General features: G+C 36.9%; 1 protein-coding gene and 1 long non-coding RNA gene across 8 annotated transcripts in view; one reads left to right on the top strand and one right to left on the bottom strand.

The window, feature by feature from the left end:
- The window catches only part of LOC115298013 (cytochrome c oxidase subunit 7B2, mitochondrial), a 137,475-nt gene extending 122,741 nt beyond the window's left edge, over nucleotides 1-14,734 (top strand). For 5 of the 6 annotated variants that reach the window (XM_029946329.1, XM_029946338.1, XM_029946347.1 and 2 more), the window contains one exon: nucleotides 14,313-14,734. In XM_029946329.1, coding sequence (XP_029802189.1) covers nucleotides 14,372-14,617 — 246 coding nt within the window. In that variant the 5' untranslated portion in view covers nucleotides 14,313-14,371 and the 3' untranslated portion in view covers nucleotides 14,618-14,734. Of the gene's footprint in view, nucleotides 1-5,092; nucleotides 5,173-14,312 lie in introns of those variants that run through there. The other variant, XM_029946355.1, reaches the window with a different exon arrangement.
- LOC115298043 lies at nucleotides 7,424-25,108 on the bottom strand. Of its 2 annotated transcripts, none has more exons than XR_003911578.1 (5): nucleotides 25,079-25,108; nucleotides 15,805-15,875; nucleotides 12,885-13,035; nucleotides 12,308-12,432; nucleotides 7,424-7,509 (listed from the first exon to the last, which is right to left on the bottom strand). It is a non-coding gene; the product is annotated as an uncharacterized LOC115298043 (long non-coding RNA). The 2 variants fall into 2 exon arrangements; XR_003911579.1 differs by lacking the exon at nucleotides 7,424-7,509 and adding an exon at nucleotides 8,198-8,224.
- Between the last annotated feature and the right edge of the window lie 1,409 nt (nucleotides 25,109-26,517).

The raw sequence follows: 26,517 nt of genomic DNA on the forward strand, positions 1-26,517 counted from the left end.
ACTGAGAGTTGAAGGGGAAGGGGGGAGGGGGGAAAAGAGGTGGTGGTGATGGTGGAGGGCACTTAAGGGGAAGAGCACTGGGTGTTGTATGGAAAACAATTTGACAATAAAATATTATGAAAAAAAAAACAAAGGAAAAAAAAAGAACTGTTTTTGCTTTTTCTCAGAGATTTTGGACCATTGTGTTTTCTATTTCATTTCTCTCCATGAATCTTTTGATTTCTTCTTGACTTCTTGATTGACTCATTCACTGTTTAGTAGCATGTTTTTTAACCTCCATATATTTGTGCTTTTTCCAGATATTTTCTTGTGTTGATTTCTAGTTTCATAGAGTTTTAACCAGAAAAATGCACATGGTATGAATTCAGTTTTTTAAAATTTGTAGACTTGTGTTGTGGCCAATAAGTGATCTATTCTGGAGAATGTTCCATGTGCACTTGAAAAAAATGTGTGTTCTGCTGTTTTAGGATGTAATGTTCTGAGTATGTCTTTTCCTTAAATCTATCTGGTACAGTGTATCATTCAAAGCTATTGTTTCTTATTGATGTCCTGTTTTTAAATATCTGTCTGTTGATGTAACTTGGGTGTTAAAGTCCCGTACTATTATTTTATTACTATCAATTATTTCTTTTATATTTGTTTTGTGTATAGGGATACTTCCATGTTGGGTGCATAAATATTTACAGTTGTTATATCTTCTTGTTGAATCGTCCCCTATTTGAGACTGACACGCTGTCTACTGCACTAAGGAGGCACCTAAATTGTCCCCTATATGATTAAACAGTGTCCTGCTTTGTATTTGAATACAGTATTTGGTTTAAAGTCTATTTTGTCCAATATAAATATCACCACCCCAACTTTCTTTTGGTATCTATTTGTATGGTAAATGTTTCTCCATCCCCTCATTTTTATTCTGCAGGTGTCTTCATGTCTGAAATGAGTCTCTCATGGATAGCATACAGAGGGGTCTTTTTTTTTTTTCAGTATATTCTGTTACTCTGTATCCTTTTATTAGAGCATTTAGTACATTTGTATTAAAAGTCATTTTAGATCTCTTCTTGGCCTTTTGGCTAAGATCAAATGTAAAAGTCATTTTGGTAGATAGATATGTATTTATTGTCATTTTGTTACTTGTTTTGTGGTTGTTTTGTATTTTTTTCTCTGATCCTTTCTTCTCTGGGTCTTTTTCATGGTTGGCTTTTTTACTAATACATTTGGATTGCTTCTCCTTTATTCCTTGCATATCTACTACTGGTTGTTGATTTGTGGTAACCATTAGGTTTACATTTAACATTTGCATATAGCAGTTTATATAAAATTGATCCTCACTTAAGTTTAAACCCATTCTTTATTCCATTCCTCCTGTCCCCACGTTTTGCGTATATACTATGCTGTCATAATTTACATTCTTTTGTGAATTGTTTGACTGTTTTTTACAGATATATTCATTTATACTGCTTTCGTGTTTTCTTCTTTTCATACTCTTATTTATGTTCGTCTTTCCTTTCCACTCAAAAAAATCCCTTTAAACATTACTTGTAAGGCTGGTGTAGTGGTCTTGAACCTCATTAGCTTTTGTTTGCCTGAAAAACTCTATCTCTCCTTCTATTCTGAATGATAGCCTTGTAGAGTATTCTTGGATGTAAATTTTTCTTTTGTTAGCACTTTGGTTATGTATCTCCCTCTGGTCTTCAAAGTTCTTGTTGAAAAATCCACTGATAACTTTATGGGATTTCCCTTGTATGTAGCTGTGTTCTTTTCTCTTGCTGCCTCTAAAATTATCTCTTTATTACTACTTTTTCCCATTTAATTACCATGTCTTGGCATGGGCCTTATTGGGTTGAAATTGTAGGGGGATCTCTGTACCTCCTACGTCTGGATATCTGTTTCCTTCCTCAGATTAGGGAAGTTTTAAGCTATTATTTCTTCAAATAAATTTTCTGCCTTTTCTCTCTGCTTTTCTTCTGAGATTCTTGTAATACAAGTGTTTTTATGCTTGATGGAGTTGCTGAATTCTGTATATCTGTTCTCATTTATATAATTTTGTTTTCTATCACTTCTTTCAGGTTGGTAATTCATTCCACTGCTTCCTCTAGCCTGCTATTTATTCCATTTCGTGTAGTTTTAATTTCATTTATTGTCTTCATCTCTGATTGGTTCTGTTTTATCTCTTTATTAACGGTCTTATTGATGTCCTTCACTCTTTTCTCAAGTCCAGTGAGTATCTTTATGATCTATACTTTAAATTCTCTATTAGACGTATTGCTTATATCCTTTTTGCCTAGGTCTCTCACTGTGGTTTTGTACTGTACTTTCATTTGGGACATATTCCTCTGTCTCCTCATATTGTCTAACTCTCTGTATCTGTTTCAGTGTGTTAAGAAATCATGTATATCTCCTGTTCTTGAAAGTAATGGTCTTATGAAGAGGAGGTCCTATAGTGCCCTGTGGTGCAATATGTCCCCCATTACCAAGAACCTGGCATTTCAGGAGGTGTCTCTTAAATGTATTTTGTATACCCTGCTGTTGTGTCCTGGCCACTTTTTCCTTCAGTCCAGCCAGGTGCAGAGGCTTTCTTTGTAGTGTTTGGTCCCTGGCTGGGGTGGGGCATGCAGTTTTAACAAGGTGTTTAACATTGGTCTACTTGTGAAATGAGACCTGCAGCTGCAGTTGCAGGTGGGGCTACATTTGGGCAGTGAAGAGCGGGGGCTGGGAGGGGTGGGAGTGCGTGAGTGCGTGTGGGCGTGTGTGTGTGTGTGTGTGTGTGTGTGTGTGTGTGTGCACGCGCATGCGCGCAGTTTTAACAAGGTGTGCCTCAGGCTTCCACAAAGGCCTGCCACTGGCTGCTGTTGCTGCTGCTACTGGTATTAAGACACCACAAAGCACGCTAGTTGGGAGACGCAGTGTTGGCAAGGTTTGTGCTGGTCTTCTGCGGAAGGGAGACTACAGCTCCAGGAGGTCGGGCTTGGTATAAGCAAATTAGGTAATGAATGGCTGCTGTTGCTGTAGCAGGCCTGTGTCTGTACTGAGGGACTGGTAGAGAAATGGCTCCTGCCAACTCCTTTGTTCCTGAAGGGGTCTTCCTGTGTTCCCTGCCTCTATAGGACAAGCTAAGAGACGAGTAAATAGCATTCCCTCCAGTAAGCCCTGGACATTTTTCAAACTGCTTCTTCTATGTGTCTCCCAGGGCTGTTTTGTCATGCTGTTTCTTTAAGGGTGGTGAATCAGCTTCCTATTGCCCTCAGGGCTCTCCCAGAACAAAGCTGCTGATTTTTAAAATTCCAGGCTTTAGGTCCCACTAGTTTTAAGGACTGAGGAAATTCAGTCTTTTTTGCTTTCAGAGCCAAATGTTACATGGTGATAAGTCTTTGGGATCCCCAGTGTGACCATCTATTTCTTGCCCTTCTCCACTCGCTCCCTCCGTCTCATGGACTACTGAGGTCCATTTTTCTCCCCACAGCATCTCTGCCCCTTCCTACCCTCTTAATTGTCGCCCCTCCTCTACCTCTTTTGTGGAGTTTGTTCTGCCAGTCTTTAGGTGGTTTTCTGGGTTGTTTACCAGAAATAGTATTTAAATTACCTAATTTGATGAGTGCTCTCTTGTTGTATCCATGGAACAGAGTGAGCTTAGGGTCCATCTTACTCCATCATCCCTACATCTCTTCCCAGCCTCCCTAGATCTCTTTATGCATGGGACAGTATCCTTCCATACATTCTCATACTGTGTACAGTTCACACATTGTATAAACTGATGTTTTGGCTAAAGTGTTTGTTGTTGTTATGGGGCTTTTTTTGTCAGTCAAATAAATGAATGTTTTATGTAGGGAATTCCTGGCATTATCTATCTAGCTGCTGGGTATATGTTTTATTAGTATTTTTGGACTTTGCCAGTATTTTGACAGTTACCATTTGCATGCTCTTAGATAACATGTGACATTGGTTGTAAGACATACTTAAAGGAGTACCTTCATAATCTAGGTTCAGTTCAGTCCTTCATGAAGCATGGCTACTATTTATTTCCCAATATTCACCCCAAAATTTTCTTATTGTCTGTAGATTTTTAAATTATAAAGTTAAAGGTGAACCTGCAACATCATGAACTCAGAAGAAAATGCGGGAAATTGTTCCTTCTTGGATATTATTAATTCTGAAAAAAACTAGATTCTAACTATCTTAGTTGTGTCTACTCGGTCTTAATGAATTGCCTACATTGATTTTTGGGAAAAAAATCTATTTATTGTTTCTTAGTAACATTAAAAGCAAATTGTTGTGGTGATTATAATATGATGTTCAATCCAGATGAAAATGTACTATAGAATTGGCATAAAGCCAGATTTATTTCAATATGGTGCTAATGTGCCACTGTTATGTGTGCTGCTGTTTTGAGCTTGACATTAAGGAAAACTGTCTTGATTTATATATGTTTGAGCTTGAAGGTCTCCTTCAAGGGAGAAGTATTTGAAAATTATATCTTAGCATTGATAGTTGGAGAAAAGCCCTTAGTAAGTCTCTCTACACCCATTATTTGTGTCTGATTGGGCATATTTGAGAACTTAACTTACTGAAGACATTAAAGGGCAATTTAAAGTGATGTCTGTGTCTTTTAGATTTTATGGTTTGGATTTGACAAATGTGATAAAATGCATTATGTAAAGAAACCCACAATTTCATCATCAGCAACGGTTGTAAGCCATATAAATGGTTTGTGTAATCAAAATTATGGCTTATTTGTGTAGAAATCTTACTTTTCCAATTAACAAATATTCAAATGGTTAAATTATACTAATTTAGTAAAGAATGCTGTTTTTAGTCTGTGGCATTTTAGACTCCATTAGATTAATGAAAGAGAAGCTGAAAGTAACCTCTTTGCAAATAGAATTGTAACTTGGAAGGCTTAGAATTTCAAAACAAGAATCTGTGTTCTGAATTTCTGTTGCATGTGTTTAGATGGGTAACCTCTTCTTTAGTGTCCATCCCTCAGGAACTTAAAAGAAAAAGTAAAATGAAATATCAGCTAACTAAAGCACAATCCCTGCCCCAAAGATTTGGCAAAATGCATCCTGGCTCACTGTTTCTTCTGAGAAAGAAAAAAAAAATCAGTTTACCAGGTCAGCCCCTCTGGCCAAAGTCTCACTTCCAAATAATGGATCCTAAGTGGAAGAACAAAAACAGGTAAAATGCCAACATCTTGTTAAAAGTTTTCAAAATTATATGAAAGCAAAAAGAAAAAAAAAGTATACTAAAAGAGAACTAGCTGGAAAAACAATTTGGAAAGTGATCAGAGTGACTCCTTTAGGGCTGTGAAGTGCTCTTCTCATCAAATGAAATTTCTCTGCAAATGCTTTGCACGTTTCCCAGATGATGGCAAAAAGAAAAGTCTTACTCAAAGGTTTTATTTACAGATGTATTTGAGCAGAGTTTAGGAGGGCAAAGATAGTCGGAAATAAAAAAGTCTGGAGATTTCAGAAACATGAAAGAAAGGATTATTTTGCAGCATGAAATGTTCCAATCTGAATTTGGGATTTGATCAAAATTAACCTCTGTAGTAGACCCTTGCTGGCCTAATTTCAGGTTAGAAATCAAAGACAGTTTTCATGAAAAATGGAAACATTCAATTAAATGTATCTTTCAGATTTCAAATATCTTTGATATCTAAAAGTTAAAATTTTTAATTTTTACTTTTACTTACCAGTGGCATATTTAGCTTAAATGCAGGGATGGCTTATGCATTTTCATTGCAATATTTAAATGAAAGTTTCAGATTATGTAATGAGGGGTTATTGATGCAGCTCTAATGGCCACTGTAGAATCATGCTATCTTTCTGTTCATAGAGCATTTAATGAATAAAGGTAGATGTGGAGAGGAGGGAAATACCTGCACAGATATTAACACTGCAGAAGTTTAGAATCACATAATGAAGGCTAGAGTTAATTACTACTGTGAGTGTTGTTAAGACACCCTAGGCTTAACATGTGTTCTAAACTCCTTCAGTCGTATGTTAAAGGTCTCCACAAAGAAGTGATTTTGTTGTGAAATGCCTTCTGGAACTATTAAACTATTGGAAATGAGTACAATGATGTAACAGCATTGAGAGCACAGAGACATTCTTTGGTGTTCCCTGACGTGTGTTCTGAAAAACACTAATACAGAGACAGGCTCCAGGGGGGAAAAAGCATGGCATGTTTTCTAAGTTTGGAAAGCCCCACATGCCATTACTCTCAGAGAATAGCTGTGTATGTTAGCACAATAGAGGTTTGGAAAATACTTCAATAAAAAAGAATTTCACTTTGTTACCTGCATATTTCCTAAACTTAGATGGCTTTGAAGCCCTTTTTAAAACTAACACCTACTAACATCAAACAGAACTAGTAAAATAGGCACATCTTTGGGGAAATATTGATAATAAGGTTACTTTATGATTGAAATCAGTGTCAAGCTACTAAATCTAAGAGATAAATGAAGTATTCCAGTCACTGGAATGGGGTATTTTTCTTTTGAAGTTAGAAAATTAATTCCCACACTCTAGTTGATACATCAAGTTCTGAGATTTCCAGTGGCATGAGATAGATCTTCAGAGGCTGTCGTCTTTAGGTGCCTGTGCCAAAGAACCGTGTTCTGGCTCTGCGACACTGAGGATTGGATATAGAAATAGGACTACAGAAAGAAGAGACTGGCGTACTTTGAGACCTTAATTGGGCAAACTGTCCAAGTTCAAGTCCTTATTGTTACTCTTCAAACATTTGCAGTATTCTTCTGCAAACCCTTCCCCAGACTTGTACCAGAGTAATGTCTCAGCTGCAAATCTCACCATGTAACTCATACCCCTCATGTCTTTCAATAACTCTGTATCATTTACTGAATAAAATTTTCAAAGTTTATAGAGTTTATTATAACCATAATATTCTTCTTTTCCAAGATTAAGTTGGAGAAATGCTGTGCATTTATCCAGATATTTTGACTTGCTGTATCCACTGAAATAGTTTCTTCTAGAGGGACATGACTATACAGCAATCTATGAACTGTGGAATGCAATTAATATAAATTCTTTATTTTTAAGTTTATTTATTTATTTTGAGAAGGAGAGCATGCCTGTGCAGAGGAAAGGGGCAGAGAGAGAGGGAGAGAGATAGAATCCCAAGCAGACTTCACATTGTTGACTTGACTTGGGGCTCGATTTCACCAACCGTGAGATCATGATCTGTGCTGAAGTCAGATGCTTAACCAACTGAGCCACCCACATGCTCCAATATAAAATATTTTGAGAGTAACCATAGAAGTCCTTTTACCTTAATGTATTACCTAAAATAATAAGGTCACCTAATTCTAGTGTTTGAAATGGACTGAAATGTAAAATTAACATGAACGTATGGACACCCACTTTGAGGAAATTTGCTACCAAAGTTTAATAGAAAAATAAGAATTGTTGCACAACCATGGCACTGACTTGCTGTGTGGCATGGAGAAAAGTCCTCAGTTTCTCTGTTATTGTTTTGTTCTCTTACACATAGCTGTCAGAAAGGGGGAAAATGAGTATAGTTGAAAGCACTTTGTGATTAAAGAAAATATATTGGGTACTTAATGAGTGAATCACATTAATGTGATCAGGTCCATAAAAGAAATTGAATGAGCACTGTGATTATTCTCAGGATAGACTTTATTGAATACTCCTAGTATTCTAAATAGGATAGAAATTATCTATTTAGATTTTGACTGTGAGTAGAGTTTGAAGGAGAGCACATACTTTATATCCCTTCACTTTTCAGGTAACATTTGCCATTTGAGGACATCAACTCACAAGTTGTCCACTCTGTTACTTTTTCCTCCTGGCATAACAGCTCACTACTGTGATCTGCCTTTTTATTTGTTCAGATAACATTCATTTATGTAACTTTTTAGGCTTAATAAAGTGACATAAAACACAGCCTTAAGCAAATGGCTGTACCATCCATCAGTTCAGTGACTCAGGAGATGATGCCATTATATATGAAAGAGAATCGCTGTTCAGCATTTCTCCCAGCAGCATCGCTGCTTGCAGGGTTTGTGTTTCCTCAAGTAGTCATGATGGAAGACACTTTGCACTGTGTACCCTTTATCCTTCCCCAAGCAGCATAGTCCTCTGAGAAATACATAAATGAACAGAAGACACTGCAGGTTATGTGCATTTTCATTTCAAGGTGATTGCCCTTTTTTTATTGTTTCTTACTGTGCGTCAATATTCTGAAGCTGTAAACGAAAAGTAAAAATAAAAGCAGGTGGAAATGAAGGTATTATAATTGAGTAATATTATCTAGGAGCATCAGATTTGAAAATGTATCATTCATTGTACAGCAAAATACCAGTATTACTAGTACTTTTCATGTTTTTAAATGCTGCCAAATGTCTCTGTTGACTAACTTATTCCCAGGGGGTCCCCAAAACTAAGGTCACTCAGGTGCTGCTTTTTAAATTACCATGGTGGTGAATTCAGTTACTCCTGTACTCTTCCAGTGGCCTGAAAGAATAAGTGGTTTTCCTAAAATGTTTTTTCTCTTTGGAAAGGTCTAGCGTGTTAGGGCTGGATAGGACCTTAGAGATTATCTGATTCAGTGTTCCATAAACTTACCTGATGACAAGACTTCTGAGAACTTGTTTAAAAACATATAGGTTCTCAGGCTACTCCCCGGGATGCTCTGTTAGTCTAGGAATCTACATTTTGTAACAAAGATTCCACATGACTCTTAGTATTAGGCAGGATTAGGAAAAGCCAAATTAATAACGCATTTTTCTTTTATTTTATAGACGAGCAATCAGTTGCCCAGATAGATTAAGTGATTAATTTGAGTTGTATACTGCACAACATTTTAAAAATTGAGATTAGTTCAAGAAAAATTGTTGATAGGCAACCTTTATGCAGTCCATGGCAGGGAATGGTAGCATGCATTTTTTAGAATTTAAGCATAGATATTGAATGGAACAGTGCCATTTAGAGATTATAGAAGAAGTGAAAGGAGAGACTTTGTCCTGTATACAACAGTGGTTCTTAACTGGGGAAGATTTTACTTCCTAAGTGACATTTGTCAATGTTGGGAGATATATTTGTGGTGTCACAACTGAGGGGAGGAAGATACTACTTGCTGGTATGTAGTATTCAGAGGCAAGGATGCAACTAAACAACTCTCTGCATTACAAGAATATATCCCCCCAACAAGAAAGAATTACTTGGACCATAATGTCAGTAGTGCACAGGTTGAAACCTTAGTATTCACTCAATCCCTTCTTGAGTATCATCTCTCTGTGAGATACTTACTGGTAATATTTAGGCACATTTGAGAAATGTGGACACAGTTTCTTTTTCTTCCTAAAAGTTATATAGAAAACCTTAATATCAAAGATAAACAGGACATTTATTGGTCCGTGCTATGCTTAGACTAGATGAAGTTGATTTTTTTCTTATAACCACACAGTAAACCCTTTTAGGAGCCTTCTTCCTTCTACTCAGCTATCTAGACTCCCCTATTCCAAGAGCACCTCTAGTATGTCTGCTTTGACCTTGCTGCATTCTGTACCTAAATCACCCACACTCTAATTCTCTTGAGTCAGCCACAAGTTGCAGTGTCAATGTCTGCTGATTTTTAACAGCAATAGAATTTTGTGCCAAAATCTTAAACCAGACGCTAAGTGAAGGGACTTACTCAGTTTACTTAGAATAACTTATTGTCTACATTAGACTGATTCTTTTCCCAATATTTCTCAACTCTAATTTCTTTCCATATTTTTTATCAATATTTAATTCAGATCCTCATCATCATTTTCATGAGCCATTGAAATAAACACTTAACATTAAAATAACCTCTTACTTTTTCTGCCACTTTTCTCATCTTCATGCCCATTCTCCACCTTATAATTATGTTTGTAAAGTGCTCTCTCCCCCACCCACCCCCAGATTTTTCCCCTCTTATAAGTGGTTTCTCCTCACCTATGAATGAGAAAGTTTTTTTAAGCTTTGATCACATATGGAATTTTTTTAAAGGGGAAACAAATTTTTTCATATAACTTACACAATCTTGAATTATTTAATTTTAAAATCACTTATACATTTCTAAACATAAAACCAAATTTATCCGCTTTAAAACAACTATGAAACCAAAACACTTTCAAATTAAAAATGAACCAAATCATACAATAAAGAAAATTCATTTTTAGTTTCAATTCAGTATGACCATTAATATTGCTCAGAATCTGTAGCAGTGTTTGCTGTGGCCATAGTCCTTTTAGTTTCAGATGACCGTACCACATAGTGAGCTATGGCATGACTTTCTTTGTCTAATTCTTTATTTGTTCCCTGGCATGAACACATTACTTAAATATAAAAGCTGTCTCCATTCTTTTCACATTAGCCCAGGATAAACAAATATACATAACACAAGCAAAAATGCAGACCAAAGATAAATACAAGAACCAAAAATTGTAAGCTACAACATCTAGGTCTCATACTGTTGTCTTATATTTCTTTAAATTACGAAAGTAAAAATACAGAACACAGAACTAAGAATTCTCAGTGTTAATTCACGGAAAAAGACTGAGTTCGTGCACTTTTTTCTCAACAGTGAGAAACACTGATCTATAGAATGAATCCAAATGTCATAGCCAGACATATAATGTCCTCACTCTGTTGCTGTTCTTCCCTCATCCCTCCTGGATCATCTGCAGGCATTCACTTCTTCACATACTACCTAGAGTTACTGAGCTCACTAAATTGCCCTGTCTACATACTATTTCAGCCCTCTCTGCTTTCACTTTTGCTAATTTATTTTACCCTGCACACCAGCTTTGATTTTTATGTCTTTTTTAAGTTTATTTATTTATTTCGAGAGAGCAGGAGAGTGTGCCGGAGCAGGGGAGGGGCAGAAAGAAAGGGAGAGAGAGAATCCCAAGCAGGCTCCATGCTGTGGGTGCAGAGCCTGATGCAGGGCTTGATCTCACAAACTTGGTGAGATCATGACCGGAGCCTAAAACCAAGAGTTCGCCACTTAAATGACTGAGTCACCCAGACCCCCCTGTTTTTTTATATATTCATCATTCTTCAAGATCTAGCCTAGGTGTCATTTTCTCTGAACCCACTTATAGAAGTCCAGGTTGAAATGTAACTCCTCTTGTGGACCAAAGGCATTCTGTGTTCATTCTTGCCCGTCTCTCTCTGTAACAGTGACTTTGTTCATTTCCTCACACTACCATAAGCTTCTTGAGATAGGCATGGTACCACTGGCACCCAGCCCAAGTCGTGACACACCAATAGTCACTCAGTAAATATTAACCGAAGCAAACCATTTTCAATCAAAGGGTCATCTCTGGTAACCACATTGGGGTTTTTTGTTTGTTCATTTCTAGTACTCAGAATTGAGTATACTTTAAGAAAACATGATAGTTGAAAAATGTACTAGATTTAGAATCCTAGGACTTGAATTCATGTGTTGAATTCATTTGTTCTCATGTATAAAATGGAAATAAATATCACATTGCAGCCCTCCTTTTTACAAATGTGCAAAATTCTGGGACAGTGTCTGGGAAACAGGCATATGTTCATTAAATATTAGTTTCCTTACTATATTACTGCTTTGCTTATTTTTATGGCCTTTAGTGATTTGAAATTATTTTTGTTACCAGTGAAGCTTCAACTATATAACTGCCTTATTGCACTTAGATTGAAGTCTAGTATTAGTTATTTTCCCTAAACTGAGTTTCAACATTGCTGTATAAAATAGATGACACAATCAATTTTTCCTTTTTATCCTACAGAATACTTCATTCTCTTTATTTATGTTTATTCAGAACATATTTCTTTTCTTTTATTGCCACAGGCATGAGAGAACCTCTGCTTTGTTCTTATTACCTAGAGAAATCTGTCTTCTTTCATCTCTTTGTAGTTTTTCATCAGAAAGCATCTACTTTGAGAAGTATTTTCTTTACCTGCATCACATTATTGAATTTCTTTTTTTAATGCTTTCGTATGGATATTTGGCCCTATAGCTTCAATTCTTTAGTAATAGGGTTATGACTCTTGATAACTTAAAATTTATTATAAAAGTCAGTTATGTAGAGTTGAACATTATGGAAAATTTCTCTAACCCATGGGTTCCCAGCTCTTAAGATGCATGTTTTAAGCAAAAATAGACAAACGTAGATATGAAAGCAACTGATAGATGCCACTGATGCTGACAAGGAAAAACAAAAAAGTAATGAAAGATCGCAGTTTGTTTATTACATATTAAATGGCAACTACAAACTACAGGAGTTCCTAAGAGAAAATTCTTAACAGTAGATACTTACTGGTACATGAAAATTCAGGCTAGATGGAAAAGAAAAGCTTCACAGAATAGCCAAAGGATGAACTAAGCTCCAAAGGGATGTGATCAGTGTCACTAGAGACCGGTGTCTGAGTTTCAACTTCACATCTTGAGGATAGGAATAATGAAATCAGTTTGTCATAAAGCAACAGACATACATGAATGGCCTACAAATATTCCGTTATTGCAGTTATTCTCTGGTTTTGTGCCATCCTATGTGGCACAAGTATTTTTGTATTAAATTAAGTCTGCACCTGTCATACCCTGACCCTTTTTACCTTCAGCCTACTTTCTGAATTCAATTCAAATTAAAACTTCAGTGCCTTTTGCTGGAGAGATTCGTGACTAATAGGGAAAAAAAAATAACCCTGAATATTTGGGATCTCAGAAGAAAAGCATTTGGTTCTCTTTTTGTCCCCTTCATCACAATCATGAAGAATACCACTTTACCATCTGGTAGGAAATAAAAGAGAACCTTAGGGTTTTGTTTTCTAAGTTGGGAATCAAGTCATTTGAGTTGGCAAATCTCAGTGAACAGATACCAGTTTACAAGTACTGACCTCAGGCATTTTTGTATCCATGTTGCCTGCATTTGGACCACAGTTAACATATGTCATTGCTAGAGACTGAGCACTGTTTGACAGCTTGCACAAAGAGAAATTGACAGAACTCCATGTTTCTGCTTCCATATCTCTCGTTCAATACAGCTGTCTGTTTAAATAAAGTAAAATTATTAGGGCTGTTACGACATGTACATCTGATTTTATGAGTTTTTGATTTGTGCAGGGCAGGAGGTACAGGTAGAGAAGGAGAAGGGGGAAGCAAGGAAGGGGGTTAAAAGAGAAGGAAAAGGACCAGCAGGAGGAAGAGGTATGACACACTCTGTGAATGCCTTGTAATTCTGACTGAAACCTGAGTTTTGGTAGTCCCCAGTCATTGGACTAATGGGACATGTTATCAATTGTCATTTTGTCAGTCATGCTGATTACTTTGGAGTCTACCTAGGGAGCAAGTCATTGGCAGTTTGTGACGAACAGAAAAGATAACACTTACTATGTGCTTACTTTTGTTGTTAGGGATTATCACATATAATACTCATGTAATGGAACCCACTCAAGTTCAGCTGCCATTACCTGAAAGATCACTACTCAAGAGACAAGTTTTGATTGGAAAGGAATTTGAACTTTATTCAGGAAGCCAGCAACCTGAGGAAAAGGTGGACTCTTGTCCAAATGCCAACTCAAAGGTTTCTGCCTGGCCTAAGGTTTTTAAAAGACATTTAGGGTAGTTAATCAGCAAAGGGAGTGCAGTGGCCTGCAACATTTCTTGATTACATGCAGACATGATGATGCCAGGTATAAAAGTTATCTCAGTGAAGAGAGTGTTGTGCAAGGGATCTGATTCTTATTCTGTGATGTGTCAGAGTACTCTTCTTTCTGCAAAGGAGAGCAAGGTCTACAGATGTGCAAAGAGAGATTGGTAAAGTCATTTATGCAACCTAAAAAAGAAAAACATTTTGCTAAAGAACTGCTGGGCTAATCAGAAGGCGAAAGGGGCTTCAGATAGATTCGTTGGTTTCTATGGCCTAGGATGATTCTAGTCCTTCAGTCCTCAGGGCTAGTGGTCTGCGTATTTCTAAGAAAGTGAATTAGTTATGTTATAGATCAAGGACCTTAGGTCAGCAAGTAAGAAGTGTATTAACTTGAAGTAAATTAAACCTTTAGACCAGTCATAGTGCTGTTAAACTAGTACCCTTTGGAGCTAGACATTATTATCTCCATTTGCCATTGAAGAGACTAAAGCAAAGAGAGGTTGAGTAACTGTACAAGTTCATACAGCTGATCAGAAGCAGAGCTGAGACTCAAGTCCAGACATCATGGTATCAAACTACAGGACTGGTCCCTCTCTAAGGAGTAATGGGAGTAAACTATTCGAAGGGAGGAACTGAACACAGATCAGACATCATTGTGCATCTTTTGTTTTCCCAGGTCTCTTTGCAAGGAAATAGACCAGTGGCTGCAATCAACTGCAGTCCTGTCACACCTTTATGATGTTTCCCTTGACCAGAAATGCACTAAGAACCTTCAAGATTCGAAGCATTCAACAAATTCGGTTGCGACAAAGCCATGAAAAACACTCACCAGATTTTCATGACAAATACGGTCATGTTGTATTGGCTAGTGGAATCGCATTCTGTGTTGTTGCATGGGTGTTTACAGCCACACAGATTGGAATAAAATGGAACCTGTCTCCTGTTGGCAGAGTCACCCCAAAAGAGTGGAATGATAAATAACCATTCAAGTTGCTGTAATACAAAATTGTTTCCAAAATAACTTGCATTTAAGCACTCTGCTTCTCATTAAAATAGAGCATAATTGAATAAATAAAATACATTTGAAACCTTTAAAAAGTCATTGAAAATCATTATAGTGCTGGGTATAGATGCAAGGTAGCAGCAGTGGGTATAGATTATAGGAGATTATGAATAATAAGTATTTGAAAGTGGAATTAATAAAGCATGTATTCTTCTGGCTTAAAGATTTACACTAGGTATCCTTCAGTGGATATACACACACATGTAGCTTACAAATTAGTTTGGCAAATTCTATTGAATCTTTCTTTAAACAATATAATAAAAAACATATTCACAATATGACCATTTTGTCACATCCTTCATCTTTCTCACCATGATCTGAACCGCCATATTGTCACTGGGGTTGTTATAAAGACTTTCTAGCCAGTGTCATTGCTTCTACCCATGATTCCTCACCCCACACCCCACACACAAACCTGCACAATCTACCCCACCACACACAATATTTTTAACACGGCAGCCAGAATGATCATTTTTAAAACCTTAGTGATATCATTCCTCTTCTCAAAACCCAGCAACTCCCTGTTTCACTTGAGTTAAGGCAAACATCCTCTGAAAGATACATGGGCCCCTTAGATGCTGCACTGGTCCATTTTACTCCTGTATTAGGGCTTTTCCATTTACTCTTTTCTTTGCTTGGAATGTACTTCCTGCGGATCTTGTATGACTCATTTCATCATACTTTTCAGGGTTTCATTCATATGTCATCTTTTCAGAGGAGACTTCTGACTACCTTTTTAAAAATTGCAACCTTTTTAAAATTACAGCTTAGATCAGGCTTTGTCTGCCCTGCTTCCTTGCCTTATTTTTTCCCATACCAATTATCATCATCTGACATAAGATGTATTTTGTTTATTGTCTGTGTGCAAAACTCCATAAAAACATAGTTTGGAAACTGGGTTATTCATGACTTTATCCCTATAACAGGACCTGATAGATTACGCTTTCAGTAGTTATTGGTCGAATTTATGAATATTAGTCTGAAAACAATGAATTTGTTTACTGCTCTGGGTTTGTAGTGATATTTGGAGAGTGTATTGGTTATCTATTGCTATTTCATAAATTACTGTAAAACTCAGTGACTTAAAACAACAAACATTTATTACCTCATAGTTTCTGTAGGTCAAGAATCTCAACATGACTTAGCTGGACATCTCTGGCTCAGGTTCTCTCACTTCTGTAATCAGAGTGTCAGAGCTGTAATCATTTCAAGGCATAACTAGGGAAGGATCTATATCCAAACACATATGGCTGCTTACTGCTGGTCTTAGCACCTGGCTGAATGTCACAGGCTATGAGTCTGGAGTTCTCTCTTGTCCAGCAAGAGAGCAGACACAGAATTGAACTTGAGAGAGGCTAATGTCCAGGAAGAAATAAGAGCCCCAGACAGGGATTTTGTCTCTATACTTACTGAGCTCACAAGATATTACCCGTATGGTGAAAATGAAGGAAACAAGATCTTAAACATTTGAACATGGAGAAAACAATCAGACAGTAATCATTAACTTGTGTAAGAAGCAAAGGGTCTGGGGGGCAAGTGGTGTTTCTAATCAAAGTACATTGGTGTAATTTCCTGCAGGTGATTTAACAAGTTACTCATGATATAACAAGTTACTCAGTATGATATCTTGCTAGCTAACTATGGGGACTTTCACCCTGTGGTGGCAGCTTTCCACCCTAAGCTTTTTCCCAACCCATTTATGTAAGTAGAACCTATTTCCACACAGCTAAATATTGTCTAGAGACATCAATTCCTTTTGTGTGGGTCTCTCAATAGGGCAGCTTCTGGTGTCACAGAGTAACAGTAACCAGTAACCAGTAACAGAAGCCGTGTTCTTTTGTAACCTAATCTTCCAACTGACATTCTATAACTTCTACTGTATTTTTTGTTCACTAGAAGTGAGACACTAAATCAAGGCTATAAAAAAGGAGAGGATTATGCAAGGGCATGATTATCTCAAGGCAGGGATCTTTGGGGGCTACTACTATAGTTGACAATGGAGACCACCTCCTCCTGAATGACTAACCTCAAGATAAATGTATTGTTTCTGAAGGTCAAGTATACATTATTACTATTATTCTGTAGACAAAGGACATTATGTATTCCTTCCCAGTTTTCCTATGTGAGAATTCCTCTATGGTCCTTCTTAGGTATAGAACTGGTAGTTCTTAGGGAATGCTCATTTTTAGCTTTATCAGTATTGCTGGATTATTTTCTGAAGTGGTTAAGTAGTTTACAGTCTCATCAGTAATGTATACAGCTTCTTCTTAGTCATCCAAACTCGCTCTTCAGAGTTACCATACATTATAATTTTCACTGCTTTGATGAGTGTGAGATAGTAGCTCACATATTAATCTATATTTCCCTAACCTAATTACTGATGAAGTCAAACATTCTGTGTTAGCCTTCGTGTGTGTGTGTGTGTGTGTGTGTGTGGTGTGTATATGTTTTCTTGACTTTTTGTTTCTTGTTCCATTTTTCTTTTTTTAATGTAAATAAAAATAATTTTAATGTTTGTTTATTATTGACAGAGCATGAGTAGGGGAAGGACAGAGAGGGGGAGACACAGAATCCAAAGCAGGCTCCAGGCTCTGAGCTGTCAGCCCAGAGCCTGACATGGGGCTCAAACTCACAAGCCATGAGATCATGACCTGAGTCAAAGTCACGTGCTTATCCAACTGAGCCACCCAGATCTCTCCCCCCCCCTGTCAATTTTTTAAATGTTTATTCTTTAGAGAGAAACATAACGTGGTCAGGGAGGGGCAGAGTGAGAGGGACACAGAATCCAAAGCATATTCCAAGCTCTGAGTGGTCAGCACAGAGCCCCATGCGGGGCTCAAACTCATGAGCTGTGAGATTATGATGTGAGCTGAAGTCAGATGCATAACCGACTGAGCCACCCAGGTGTCCCTCTTCCTCCATTTTTCTATTCAGTTGTCTTGATCATTTCGTAGAAGTTTTTAAATAAATCTCTATACGAATTTTATCAGTCAGGGTTTAATCAGAGAGGCAGAACCAGTGTAAGTCTCATAGAATATCAGATTACTTATGAGAACTAGAACTGAAGCAATGGTGAGAGCTAGTGGAGGCTATTGCCTCACCATTTGGTACTGAATAAATTCTCAGTAAAGGAGTAAAGCTTGATGTGAAGTAGGGGAGAGCAAAAGCCAGCTGGAATTGAAAAGGATGCATTGGAATCATGACTATAAACTAGAACCTGTGCCCATTTGTCACTATCTGTAAATAAGATGATGTGGATGACTTCTGGGAGAAGTTGATGCCCTTCACTGTGGAAATGCACATTCACCTGTCCCCATACTCTAAAAAGCTGAAAAACTGGTAGAAGTTTAAATAGCTCTAGGCCCGGGTGCTGTTCCTTATCGGTAAACCAAGCCAGAAGATCAGCAATGGCATACACAGGTTGTGCAGTGCTCAGTGTTTTATGCCAGCCTTTAAAGTACAAAGTGGTTGCTATTTTATGTCTACCATCCCTATGTATTTCTCCCTGCATTTAACCCTTACCTGAAACCTCAGAGGAAAAGAATTCTGGAAAAAGTAGTTGAAGCCTAGCCAAGTTGACACAAAAGCCACAGTAGTCTATTCCTTGTCAATTTGACGTAAGTGCACATCTTTCCTGTCTATATTTCAAGTAAAGAAACAAAAATAACACTTTTACCTATGATGATGCAACTTTCCCTCATAAAACTAATATAGTAGTCGATCCCTAAAAGAGGACATAAAGTCCCTCTAACTAAGGCAGAGTGACATTGCCAACTTCCAGTTTAATGGAACCATTACTGTGATCCCTAGTAGAAGCCTAAGACTTCTAGACCAGCTAAACCCAAAGTTATGAAAATGGATATTTTAGAGTGATGACTAGAGGAAATTGTGGAGGACCCACTCTCATCTCCACCTTTTGATTCCCAGGCCTGAAATTCCCAGCTCTGGGAAAAGAGCACCATATATTTGTTGGTTACTTAGAGCATGGAAGACATTACCTCAGCCTGACAAGATTGTATTATCCAGCTGTTGCTATAACTAACACTTCAAAAGGTGATTGCACCATTCTATCAGTGATCGGAAACAGATCAGTGACTTCCATAAGCATGAATCCACTTACGTATTTCATTTGCTATAAAGTAAGTTTCTTTGTCAGAATCAGTGCTTTGTACCAAGGTACTAAATAAGGCACTTAGCAAGTTCATGGATGATGGTATTTTACAGAAAAGTTGCAGGTAAAGAAGGTAAATCTACATTGTCAGTTCAAGTGGTAACAAATCACTGCCTTTTCCACGATTGAAGTGGTCCAATGGAATCAACCTGGCACTGATGGCTAACAGATTCCCTCCTCACTTTAGCACCCAAGAAATGGTGCTAAATCTTGGGTGCAGTGGTGGCCTGTCTATTGGTAGATAGGGTGTACTCAACAGTGCCTATAGCCAAACTAGTCTTGGTGAGTGCAAGTCCACATTGGGAGGCCACACATAATCACCTCTGCTGTGTGATCACTTGGTGTCTGAGCCATTGAGAAGGTGAAGGGTGGCTGAGAAAGTAACAGCCATAAGAATAGTCATCTCATCCATCTGATTATTAAGATAATACTCTGCTGACTATCCTTTTGACGAGTATATGAGAACTGAATATCATCCCACTCTATGCCCATTCAGAGAAGTCTGTTCACATAATCCACTCCCAAACTTGGTGTCACCAGTTTTCCAAGTGTTCCTTTTCATTCCGATCAGCCTATCAAGCCATTAGCTGATTCCCATAACTTAGTACAGAATTGTACCTCTGGTAATTTCTCTTTCCAAGCAAAATGATCAGCTATGTATGCTACTTAAAGTACTGCCCACCAGGAAGATTTCTCATCTTCAGTACCAACTTAAATTGTATTGCTAATGCTCTCCACTTTCCGTTATGGCCAGCCTGTTTTGCATAACCAGATTTGAATTCTTTCTTCCTAGGTCCACTGGTAATAGGCAACTCCACATAGGGCCATAGATTTACATACCTGTATACCCTAAGTTCAGAATGAATGAAACTTTCCCAAACACACAACTTGTAAACAGTGGTGCCAGAAGTCAAACTTTAGACCTGATCTTTTACTTTCATAACACTGTTAGTCTTTTGGGGGGTATACAGGTTGGAGGTTCTGGAAAGATCCAAGCTGGAACCAGAGAAGATAGTGTTGTGAAAACCTTGGATTGAAATACATTATCGAGAGAGTAGATCAATAAGAAAGTAGAGTTAAGGAATGCATGTGGCATGTAATGAGTATTTTTAAATAGCAGTTACTTTCTTTAGCTTCACCCTGAAAATGTTTTGATTTAAAATGAAGGTTAAAGCCTACCTCTTCAGGTTTATATATGTATATATAAGCCGGTGTGTGTGTGTGTCATGTACAGAGAGAATGCACATATGTGTACATCTATATATATATATAGATACACACATAGATATATACACATACATGTACCTATGTAGAGAATATATACATATACATGTATATTTTTAAGAATAAAAGCATTTTAAGGAATGTATATATAAATATATATACTTAAAATTATGGTATTAAAATTTATGGCCACTGATTTCTTATAATACAATTCAGATATTGAATCTTTTACTGCTTCTAACCTTTCTCACTGCCTATTATATTTTGACCATATGTAAAACATTGGCGGCAAACCTTGTTGTTCTCCATGTGTCTTAAAGATAACTTTTGAATGCATTTACAAAATTATAGCCACAACATATTCCTTACGTTGTCTCAGGCACTTCTTGGAAAATTGTATTATTATATATTATCATTATGAGGAAAATATTACTTGGGAATTATTGAATACATTTGCTTGCTGTCAGCAGATAACTTCACTTTGATACATATTCTTTCTTTATTTGGAAAAACAACTGCCAGGGTTATATTTTGCTACTAGTCTGTAAATAAGCATGTATAATAGGTGAAGAATGAATAACTAAGTTTTCCGTATCTATGTGTTGTTACAGCTGTTACATGATTGGATGTTTTTTCATTTGAAATTTTATTAATAGAGTCTGTAAGCTGGTCATATATCTTGTTGAATAGATATATACCCATGATTCGCTATGGATTGGGCTAGGTGACATCAAAGTATAAAAAATGAAGGTGAGGGGTGCCTGGGTGGCTCAGTCGATTAAGCATCATGGTTCATAAGTTTGAGCCTCACATCAGGCCCTGTGCTGACAGCAAGAGTCTGCTTGGGATTTCTCTCTCCTTGTTCTCCACACTTGCACACTTGCACACTTTCTCACTGTCTCTCGCAAAATTAAATATATAAACATAAAAAAAATTTTAAGTGAAGTTGAGGGGCACATGGGTGGCTCAGTCAGTTGAGGATCCGACTTCAGCTCAGGTCATAATCTAGCAGTTTGTTGGGTTTAAACCTCGCATCGGGCTCTGTGCTGACAGCCTGGAGCCTGGAGCCTGCTTTGGATTCTGTGTCTCCCTCTCTCTCTGCCCCTCCCATCCTCATGCTCTGTCTCTCTCTGTTTAAAAAATATGAAGATGAAATAGAATTCACATCTCTTGGTTTTGGTCTACTGCCCCATTAGGAATTTCACAGACTTCCTAAGACAACCTTGATCTTATCCCAAGTGGTGATGGTGTGTTGATAAATAAATGCTGCAGCTGCATGCCAGTTATTGAGAAGATTGGTAAGTGAGAGTCAGGCTGGAGAATACTGCCAAAGGGGTGATAGTTGGATCAGTCTAACTTACATGCACTCACTTCAATAGGATTCAAATATGAGGTCCACTATTTATAAGTTCTTGCTTCGTAACACAGCCTTAGAGATAAGTTAGTAACAATGACAAATACCTAAAAAAAAAAAACAAAAAAAAAACCCTGCTGAATTCTGGTTTCAGTTATAAATAATGAATAAAGAGCTATTTCTGTGTCAGTTTTCACCCGCTCCTTAACTGATTTAGCAGATACACTGTGTTCTGTCTTTAAAGATGTGATGCAAGAAAAGTGAAGTAGAGATTGCAAGCCAGTTATTAGTACCCATTGTTTAAAAATTTAAACAATGAATCCAGCCCTTTTCAGAGAAGTTTTGGCTAATTTCGGAAGTTGTTTAAGTATCATGATAGTCCTTAATTTGTTGCCAATGTAGAAAAGTGCATAAATGTACAACGTACGTCTTCAAAGCTTCCATGTTTTCCTGTCACAGCAGTTGCTTTCCAGAAGGGATATGACATTAATTTGAGCAGTATCTCTTACTTACTTTCCAATAACCTTTTACATTACAAAAAAATCTGCAACTTCATTTTCTTCCCCTATCTGGAAACCATAGAAACCAATGTGAAATTATAGCTAAGAAGTTCGTCACTGGGCTATCTCAAGCTGATCTCCATGGAAACATTTCACATTTTCTTGAAATGAAAGATCTTCCAATCAGGCACACAACCATAACTGATGGGTGTCTGACAAATATGACAACAACAACAACAACAAAGAAGTGTACGGATATTTTATTAGCTAACACATGCAGGAGAGTTTTAAAACCACTTCATAAATGAGAACATTTAAAGGGTAAGTATGATGCCAACTATAGAAATAAATGTATAGCTTTGAAAACAATGTTCTGTCACTCTTTTTAAATGGTATTCTTTCTATATTTTTGCATTAAAGGCAACTTCCTAAAATAGTGTGGATTTCGAATTCAGAAAGATCTATATTTAGAACCTAGTTCTGCCCTTTAGCTATCTGACTTATTGCTCCCATTTTCTTATTATAAAGTCGAGGGAAGTCATATCTGATTTGCAGATTGTTTACAGATTAAATTGAGTTGAGTGAAATGCTTACTAGTAAGCAATTAGAAATTTTTATCTAGTAAAATGAGTAAATGAATGTTGGAAGTATTGAGGAGGTGGAGGATTTCAAGCCTTTAATAAATGGCTAAGATATAGTACTGTTCTAGGTGACAGATACTAAATATGAAAGCCACACTCTCTAATATCAAGAGTTCTGTTAGTTAACCTTGATAATACAAAGGCTATTTTTAGTTCAAATCTTGGATAATTTCCAAAAGTTCATTTCTGAGGTTGTTGATTGGAACTTAGGTCATATGAATAGGGTGGGTGGAGAAGGGACTTCTTCCGTCCTGTCCTAGGGGTGAGCTCTAAAATAGTCCTGTAAGGTAAAAGTATTATTTTCAAAATCCTCTTATATTACAAAATTATAAAATCTTAAATTACATAATCAAAATTAATTACAAAATATAGTTTACTATAAAGTTTAGTATCGCTTAATATAGGTTTCTGTTAATATGTAGAGTGTATACAGTAGTACACACTCACCAAGACATGTACGTGACTAATGGGGTAGACCCACACAGAGTGTAAGGACACGCACTTTTCCTTTTGTGAGAGTGAAGTGAAACTGAGAAGCCACCCCGAGCTTCACGTGGAGCTCCTGAGCAGAACAGTACATGGAAGGTTCTGTGCTGTACGCGTTTGCCTTATACTTGTGTCTGTCATCTGTGTGTTCCGGTCTCTTAGTCTCTCCTAAGTCTTCTGTTTGCCTTGCCTCAGTTCCTGTGCCTCTTTTTCTCCAAGCCTGATGTAATTGAACCTGTTTAAGTTGAATATATATATATATGTATATATATATATATATATGTACATAAATATATATATGTTATATATGATACAACTTGATATGACTGCTCTATATTTCCATAAGAGCAATATTAAAATTAAGCACTTATAAATGAGGAACATATGACAGATTTTTGTGAAGGTAATCAGAATTTGATTGTTTAAATAATAAAGTTTAGAAACATGCATATTTTGTGGGTTAAGAGGTCAGGTATGAGACTACTTTAAGCATACATGATTACATTGATTATAGAATCAAACTTTTTAAAGAAACAACTGAGGATTAATAAGCTGCATGATAATTTTACCTCAAGTGTGTTAAGGAACTATATGGTAAAATTCCGCTTCCCTTATGCTAAGACAGGCTTGCAGTTAAATCACAATTTGAAGCACACTGTATTTGGCCAACTTACCTTGAAATGCTTATATGTATGAGGAACATGTACTAGGAAAAACCTTAAATTCACCTTGATTTCTGTCTTTTTGCTATCTACCTACCTCCCTACCTATTAAATAATTCATGAACTTGAGTTTTCAAACTGTTACTATAATATTCAATACATTGCATTGTTATTTTTTTAATATTTATTTATTTTGAGAGAGAGAGGTGCAGAGGGAGAGAGAGACTCCCAGGCAGGCCCTGCACTGTCAGTACAGAGTCTGATCTGGGGCTTGAACTCAGTGAACAATGAGATGTGACCTGAGTCAAAACCAAGAGTCAGATGCTTCGCTGACTGAGCCACCCAGGTGTCCTGGCATCGCATTGTTACTGCGTTGCCTGATGATCTGAGAATGGTAGTTAGGGTGACATACCGCCCTACCAAAATCTGCTGATCTCACAGGATCTCTAAACTGTGGTACCAGGAAAATTTTGGCAATTCTGGTAATTCTATAAATTACGCCCCCAAAATCCTGAATAAGCAATTGAAGCTGTTAGCCACACTGAAATAGGATAAAGCTTTGACTGCACACTCGTTTCAAAAATGTTATAAATTAATTGCTTTTAAGTAAACTACCCACTTCATATGTGAAAATTCAATTTTCAACTTATTTTTGTACTATTTTTTTATCTGAAATACATATAAATTTGAGCTGTGCTTATAATTTTCCTAATATAACAACATAAAAAAAGTTATTTTACTTCATCTTGGTGGGACAAACTGCATTGAAGCTTGGCCAGTTAAAGAATCTAACCAACAGGGGCACCTGGGTGGCTCAGTGGGTTAAGCATTCGACTTTGGCTCAAGTCATGATCTCCTAGTTCTTGGGTTTAAGCCCCATGTCAGGCTCTGTGCTGGTAGCTAGCTCAGAGCCTGGAGACTGTCTTTGGATTCTGTGTCTCCCTTTTTCTCTAATCTTCCTCTGCTCACATTTTCTCTTTCTGAAAAATAAATAAATAAAACATTTAAAAAATTTTAAAAAAGAGTCTAACCAACTAATGTAACATTTGCTAAATGTTTAAATGACTTTAAAATAGTCATTTCTTCAGTTCTTATGTAAGAAATGAGGAAATTTAGGATTACTGCTTATTAAAAAAACAATACTATTAATACTTTTCAAAAAAATTAATAACACTTTCTAAACGGAAGTTTCAAGGACAATTAGGAGAAGAGGAATTTTACATTCTTCACAACTACTTCTAATGTATTGCATACTGTTTTTAAGTAAGATTGTTTGCTTGGTCTTTACTTATGTGTTACATATTTATATAGTCATTTAAGGAATATAGTGTTGCTACAGACCGTTTGTGTCCCTTCAGATTCATGTTGAAGCTTGATCCCTAGTGTGATGGTATTTGGAGGTAGGGCCTTTGAAAGGTGATAAAGTCATAATGGTGAAGTCCTCATAAATGGGATTTGTGCCCTTATATAAAAGATCCTAGAGGACTCACCCTTTCCACCATGTGAGGACACAACAAGAAAATGGCCACCTGTTACCAAGATGTGGGCTCTCACTAGATACCGAATCTGCTGGCATCCTGATCTTGAACCTTCTGGCCTCCAGAACTGTGAGAAATAGCCACTCCTTTATAGTATTCTGTCTCAGCAGCCCAAATGAAACAAGATAAATGTTTTATACTATTTATTCATTCAAAATTAATAACTTATTGGCTTGTGTTATAAATCTCTGGTCACAAGGTAATCAGTTAGTTTGTGGAATATAATTATTAGAATTTTAAGTAGTTGTAGGGACGAGAGTAGCAAAATAATAGTATCTTTTATGAATTACTCCCAAATGTGTGCCACATTTTATCTGCATTAAGTAGAACTATTTTGTAAAGCTTCCTGTCACTGAGCCAGTCTCTCTTCAGAGCCACAAACTTGGTAAATTTTTCTGTGATTAGTTAGATACAGTAAGGTAAACTAAAGAAAGAGATCTAAAATGCAATCTCAAGTAAAGAGAAGTTTATTTCCCTCTGATTTAGTAGTTCAGTGTAAGTAAACAGTCCAGGGCAGTGACTTTCACCCCAGAGCAACAACTTCCATAAAACAGTAGCCGCAAGAGACATAAGGACAGATGGGAAACATTAATAACAGGAAGGATAAATACACATTCTCAAGCCAAAACAAGTTCTTTCTCCCCTCCAAACTAGGATGGTTATAGAAATAGTAAGGTTTGTGTGTGTGTATGTGATTGAATAACATAAATAGCATAACCATATTGCAATTAAATCCAGAGCATTTCAAAGTTATAAAACAGCACCTTCCACCTGGGATTTTAAAAATAAATCTGTAAATAACTTGTATTCAGATTATCCAGAAAATTATAACCCATGCATTATTTTTATGTATCTATATCTATGTGTCTCTCTTTCTTCCTCCCTCCCTCCCTTCCTTCTTTACTCTCTCTCTCTGTCTCTCTCAGCAGAGATATATATTACAAAGAATAAGTTGGTATTTAAGGAGGCTCACAAGTCTCAAGATTTGAAAACCCAATCTGGAAACCCAAGAGAGCTAATGTGTAATTTCAGTCTAAGTCTGATCTGGAAGTCTGAAGTCTCAAGATCCAAGAAAAGCAGATGTTTCAGTCTTAATTCAAAAGCCAGAAAAGAATAATACCCCAGATCGAACAACCATAGAGAAGAATTCCCTTTTTATTTGCAAAGGATTAGCTTTCCAATTCTTTTGAGGCCTTCAGCTGACTGGGTGAGGCCCACCACACTAGGGAGGGCAACTGCCTT

Source organism: Suricata suricatta, chromosome 1 (assembly GCF_006229205.1).
Source record: "Suricata suricatta isolate VVHF042 chromosome 1, meerkat_22Aug2017_6uvM2_HiC, whole genome shotgun sequence".
Lineage (NCBI taxonomy): Eukaryota > Metazoa > Chordata > Mammalia > Carnivora > Herpestidae > Suricata > Suricata suricatta.